This window comes from Hippoglossus hippoglossus, chromosome 22 (assembly GCF_009819705.1).
Source record: "Hippoglossus hippoglossus isolate fHipHip1 chromosome 22, fHipHip1.pri, whole genome shotgun sequence".
NCBI lineage: Eukaryota > Metazoa > Chordata > Actinopteri > Pleuronectiformes > Pleuronectidae > Hippoglossus > Hippoglossus hippoglossus.
In genome coordinates, this window is record NC_047172.1 from 18,517,320 (window position 1) to 18,523,923 (window position 6,604).

At 45.6% G+C, this 6,604-nt stretch overlaps 1 protein-coding gene across 2 annotated transcripts in view; it reads left to right on the forward strand.

The window, feature by feature from the left end:
- Positions 1-6,094, forward strand: part of LOC117755994 (peroxidasin) — a 59,673-nt gene extending 53,579 nt beyond the window's left edge. For both annotated transcript variants that reach the window (XM_034576256.1, XM_034576257.1), the window contains 2 exons: positions 1,155-1,268; positions 2,784-6,094. In XM_034576256.1, the coding sequence (XP_034432147.1) occupies positions 1,155-1,268; positions 2,784-2,927 (258 nt within the window). In that variant the 3' untranslated portion in view covers positions 2,928-6,094. The remainder of the gene's footprint in view (positions 1-1,154; positions 1,269-2,783) is intronic.
- The last annotated feature ends 510 nt before the right edge of the window (positions 6,095-6,604 follow it).

A 6,604-nucleotide genomic window follows, 5' to 3' on the forward strand; every position in this document is an offset into this window, starting at 1 on the left:
GGGTGTAAGAGGACTGCTGTTGGGCTTTGGGGGAGGTATGAGCTTTACTGAGTGCCATTTTGGTCAAATGAAGGTTTAGACAGACATCGTCAATATGCTTTATAGTCGAGGTAACTGTTTCACCTTTAAAACACAGTTAAAGTTGCACATGCACTCTGTCCTCATCTAAAACTGTAACCTCTGAAACACTTACCGGGGAGCATCCCTCAACTTCCCTGTAAACCGAACCGCACCATGAGTCTAAACATGTCTCACTCCCCCATGTTGCCTTCTGGCTCATGCTGCATGCATGCCTGCTATGTCTGGGCTGTAGGCTAACTCACAGACACAGTCACACAGCCCCCGCACAGATCTTTCCTCCTGAAGGCTCCTGAGGCGTTCCCAGGGAAGATGGGATATGTAGTCCCTCGAGTGAGTTCTGGGTTTTTTTCGGTCACCACCCAGAGCTTGTGATCATAGGTGAAGGCTGCAGAGCACAGATCCACCAGTAAATCGAAAGCTTTGACTTGAGGCTCAGCTCCTTCTTCACCACAACGGTCCAGTACAACGTCCACATTACTGCTGACACTGCACCGACCCACCCTCCATCTCGAGCCTCATCGTCCCCCCAGAGGGCAGACAACCATATTTCATAGTTCGGAGTGAGAGATGTAGCCACATCGAGCATCCTGCATCAATGCAAGAGGAGGAATACAAAATTAGATTAATAATAATATTTTTTATTTATATAGCACTTTTTAAAACACAGTTACAAGGTGCTTTACAATTTAAAATTAAAATATTTAAGGCACACAACAGCAAACAAGCAATAAACATTATAGACTTATTCAAATAGATGTGAAGATCGGGGACCCAGAGCCGATAAGGAGTTTGTCTGACGGATCTCCTCAGGGAAAAGGCGTGGTTACCTCTGGTGTTTTTGCTGATTGTGTCAATACTGTTAATTTATCTGACCATTTTAAACCAAAGGCGATCTTGAGTTGTTTTCACACAACTTCTTCAAGGTGGGAATGTTCTTGGGTCTTCTCAAAGGCAACGCTGCAGGATCTCTGTATAAAAGGAGCCAGAGAGTTGAGGTGGTGTCGACGTAACCAGAAACAAGTTGTTTCTCTTTTCCTCCGAGTTGATGTTTTGTGTCCTTGTATCTTTTACAGATTAAAAGACTTGAAACCCGTCTGAGCAAGACTGACTGCACTGATAGTGAGGGACGTGAGCGGACAGATGCAGAGCGGTGGAAAAAGGACTCCTGCACCACATGTGAATGCCGGGTACGTTCAACATGTAGCTCAATATGCAGTGCAAATAGTTTTACGCACACACATGCTCAATACTTAATCCTCTCATTTTTCACTCCGAGAAGCTGATTCTGTTTGATTATTTCCATGTTTCTCATCGTGGACGGCCCGTCAGCACTGCCTCTGTGTGAGCAGGCTGCCCAGTTTGAATGCCCCAGCTTCTCTGTCTGGCAGCTCTTGGAAGTGTTTCACCTCTTCCAGCAGCTCTTGGCAGCCCCCTCCTCCTGGCACCCGTGTCTCCCCACAGCGTGTTTGTGTGCACCGGCCACTTTTCTGCCTTTCATTCTTTATCTCTTGACACTTCCCCTGTGCCAACTGCCAGCTGCTGGCACAGGTTCCAGCAGCCCCCGTGCCAAACCTGGCTGCCTCAGATCTCCCTCCGCCTGCGTCTCCCTCCCCCACAGCCTTTGATGCCATCTTTCCTACTCACTTTATTTCGCTCACCACATCTGATAACACACCTGTCAGTTTGTGTTTCTCCCTCCCCCCTCTCTCTCTCTCTCTCTCTCTCTCTCTCAACCCCCTCGGTATCCCCAAAACTTTCTCCCATCCTTCCACCCATCCTTGTAATTGGAAGGGTTTAGTAATCATTTAATGTTGCACAATGAGGTGCCTTGTATTGGGAAGAAGAGTTTGATTGAACCCGTCATGTGATGTCATGCTCCAATACAAAGCACCTCATTGTTTCGGTTCAGCCGTTGTCGAGCACCTCAGCAGAGACTCGTCGTGAGTGACTCATTTCAGTTACTGCTCTGTTGCAAAACAAAAGTACGAGACTCTGCAAACAAATAACTCATAACACTCATAATGAAGTCATTCATTATTGTATTCCTTTTATCTTGTAGATAACAGGACGAGAAAATCGTAGAGCCCAATTAATATATCAGTCGACTGATTTTATCGGCTGATATCATTCTAATCAGTGTACATACAGACTGACATTGTACGGAGTCTTTCTGCAGCGCTCGCAGGTTTGGCCCCTTCCCTGCCCCTTCGCTGCATGTCTCCCCCGCTCCCTCTCATACTCTTTGCTCTGTCCTATACACGATACCTTCAGTTCCTCTTTTCCTGTTTTTGGCTTTCTTTTCTTTGCTGTTTCTTGAATGTCATCGCTGCAGCTGTCCACTATCATGAACTTTTCATCCAGTCTAATCTCGAGCCCCATTTCCACTGGTGAAAAAACCCACCAACACCCACTCACATCTGGCTTTCATCTGCAATGTGAATGGACATAATCTGCATTCACTCTCGGGTCGAAAAACTCTGCAGGAGACACAGGTTTTAATAAACTCTGGTCAGATTGGCAGTGTTCAAATTGAGACAGCCGGGTGAACGTGCTCATCTGGCAAGACAGTGAACATGACGTACCTTTTCTTTGCTGTATTTCGCAGCGGCAGGTCAGTTCTGCTGCGGTGATCATGAACGTTTCATCCACTCTAATCTAATATGGTAATTGACCTGTCGCCCCTTCTCCCCCCCCTCCTCCAGGATGCCCAGGTCACCTGCTTCGTGGAGTCTTGTCCACCAGTCGAGTGCAAACGGCCCGTCAAGTTAAAAGGCGCCTGCTGCCCATATTGCCTCGATCACGCAGACGTTGAAAAGCAACAAGAAGCGGACATCCACAACAACTAACACTCAGGACCCCCCCCCCCCCCCCCCCCCCCCGCCCACCCTGACAAACACACTCCAGTGTCTGAACGTCACACACTCCCACGCAGCCGGCAGAGAGAGGATGAGACTCTTGAAGGTGTGCTACTCCACAGCCACTAACAGCCTCGATAGACCCAATAGCCTCAGTTCATGTTTTTCATTTGACATCATATCCTTTTTTTTTTTATCAGTGGAGGGGTTGATTTTCTTTTTTCCCCCCATTTGGCTTTTTGCCCCCTCCAGGACCAGCAGCCTGAGGCTCAGTTTGAAATCCTCTGGCGACAAACCAGCGATCACTAAATGGATGTATTTCTGAACCGATGGGTGGATGCATGGGTGAATGGATGAATGGGTGGATTGTAAACAAAGACGGACAAATCTCTCCTGCTCGCTCGGAGTCCGACGAGGCTCCTGAAGTGTCACAAACCGCCACGGTGTTTGCTCTCCTGTGACCAACACCCGGTGACGGAGCGCAGGGCCGGTTGCCGTCGAGGAGCAGGAAAGGGAAGTAGTTTGAAAGGCGGCGACAATTATGTTGTATCACAAAAGATATTCTCAGGTTAGAGATGCCGAAAACTGGTGCTATTTTCCCCCATTTTAGTTTTTTAATAATGATTTAATCACTAAATTCAAACCTTCAAAGTATTGTCTTTTGTATGCAAAGCAACTTTTATATACTCAGTATACGCCTTTTAATGATAAGTCACAATTGAGAGGATTGTTTTACTCAAACTAAAAGACTTTTTTATGAATAGAGTTTCTTCATCTTTTAATCCACGGTGCTTTGATATATGTTATGAATATGTTTTTAATTTTTTTCTCTCCCCTTTTTGTATAAAAATTGCGTATATGACGATAATGTGAAGCCCTGCGAAAATGTTTGTAATGCAAAAGAAAAAGAAAAATGTCTACTGATTACTGCTCCTCTATCCATGGACACCTTGTTATTGTCTCTGCTGGCCTGTCCTGAACTTGAGCGAGGAGGAGCCGTGCGGCGCCCCCCCCGTCGCAGGACACTCGACCCAGCTCTTGCACTGTCGTGCTCCTTTCCAAGTTTCATTTTGCTTTCAGAAAGCCGTGAGAAGAATATCCAATTTTTTTTTTTTACCACTGTAATGTTGTGACCTTTGTCCCAGTATTTCTGTCCCAGTATTTCTGCGTCGTTCTTTAAGCCAAATGTATGATTTAGTAACTTCTAAAATGACATATCTATGAAACCTATGTATGAATGTTGTAACGAGGTCAGGATTTTAGCCTTTGGTACTGCAGACTCTACCACAGCAGTATTCTCCCACTGACCGGCTCATATCTGTTTATTCATCGTAAGTCCACAGACCCCACACACTCACACTCACACTCACACTCACACACACAACTGAAGGACTGCTGCCATGACTGTTGACTGTTCTTCTCTTCCGCTCTCTAGCCCCAGTTTACACAAGGACACGCTTGCATGCCTTCTCTGTCGAGCGTCCACTCTGTCTCCCCCTTTTCTCTCTTTTTAAGTTTTTACTCATGTGCGTTTCCGCCTGTGAGAATCGCCGTCAGTGTTGATGTAGTTCAGGAATTCTTTGTCCTGCTCATGTTTCTTTGCATGTTGAAGATTTTTCATACCGGGGTGACGTCACTCAGCCGAGCAGAAGCGGCTCTCTCCGACCGTCATTCCGCTGTAATGGAAGCCATATGAGAGGGGAGGCGAGGGTAAAGCTGGGGGATAGCTGCTGATCGTCGGGATATAAGCCGATTTCAGACGTGACCTCCAGAGGATGGCCGTAGAATAGGGTCTGGACTTTCTCGGGAGTTTGCCTTTAACATATGAACAACGCAGCAGGACGTTCTCCACCCAGACGCAATTACAGCAACCGACACGTCTGGAGTGTTGAGGCGTGGGGTGGTGCAGCAGGCAGAGAGGATGTAACCTGTTCATTCTGCTGCGGAGATCACGTGTTTACATCACATCTCTCTCAACATCGTGGTTGTCTTCTGCGTGTTTGGCCCCCGCTTTTTCATCCCGAGATTTTTGTTTTGTTAACTTTTCTTTTTTCATTTTTGCATCTGCGTGTTAGAAACGTCATCAACCCCCACCACTTGCTCGTGGGGAATCCAGCGGGGGATCTCCTGCTGTGTTCTCACATCGGGTCCTCCAGACTTTCTGCAGCCTTATTTTATGGAGCCAGCCGGAGAAAGTCCGCAGTCCAGAGGCTCTGAGTCAGACAGTTGCATTCACACCATCAGTAGTATCTCCATAGTGTAAAAGCAGCTATAGTGTCAATCAAAAGAAGATTTCACGATGTCGCTGTTGTGAGACAGATGTTTTCCACCGACTCCTGTCAACTGGTTCTCCACAAGTACTGTACATGAACACAGACGACGCTCACTGTACCCCATGCACTGGCTCCCACGTGTAACACGTCACGTTTCTTGTTGTTTTGCTTTGCTCCTAATTGTGAGGAAGCAGCTGCAGTGTTCCTTTCCATTGTTTTCTTTATGTGGTAACGTCCTGGGCGAGCATCTGTCACTAAACAGAAATAATACCCTCTGGAATGTTCCATTCAGGATTCCAGGTGGATTATGGGGCTTGCAGTCGCACTGGTATATTATCTGGTATCATATCCCATGTTTGAATATACTGGACAGGTTTGTACATCAAACTGTGTGTTTACAGTTGTGTCTCTTTCTCTCTGACCGTGGCTTGTCCAACAACTCCAGTATTTTATGTTTTACTGAATCTAGTAATTTCATACCATTTGATAAACCCTATGAATGAATGAGTGTGTGTGTGTGTCTTTCTGTCTCCGTAACAGGCTAAATGCGTTATTGGCCCAAGCTTTGGCTGCCAAAGCACTGTGAGCTCTCTTGAGCTTCAGTCATCTGTTGTATTAGTTCATTTTCTTTGTTTTCTGTTTTCATCATGGTTCCCTCTCTCTTTTTCATTTCCCCTCAAACTCCCCAAGTGTCAATGGAATGCACTGCTCTGCAAGACTGAACATGCTTTACCCACACTGTCCCTCAACCAGTGGTCAATGTGGATATAGTAGTACATGTCATGACATTTGTATTGTATTTGTACGTTTGCCAAAGAATGGTTTGCACTGTAATGTATGCCTCTCAACAGTAATAATAAATAAATAAGCCACATTTGAATTACAGTCCTACATGTTGGTGCTTTTTCTTTTTTCAGGTGCCCTGCACTGACTTACAGATGAGATGAATCTGAAAAGTGTTACCGGTATTGGTCACATCCATCTAAGATCTCTTCTTATTAAGTTGGATGTCTCCCCTTTAGTGTTCTGTTCAATAACAAGGACAATAACGCTTCTAGCACCTGCCTTTGATATTGGATTTGAGGCCTTTTTACCGTGGTAGCTCGGGACTGAAATATTTCTATAGTGTGAATTGCCAGTAAAGTTTTGTATAGACATTCATGTTCCCCAGAGGGTAAACACTACTAGCTTTGGTGATCTACTGACTTTGCACAGCACCATCAAAAGTCAATAGTAAAATGTGAATTCATCCTGTGAAGTACCTCAAAGTCCTCATGGATTGTCACAAACTGTTGCACAGATGTTCAATGTTCCCAGACGACGAATTCTAATGACTTTGGTGACTCTCCGATTTTTCCATTTTTTCCATGTTTGACATTCGGAGTCAAAAGTTTC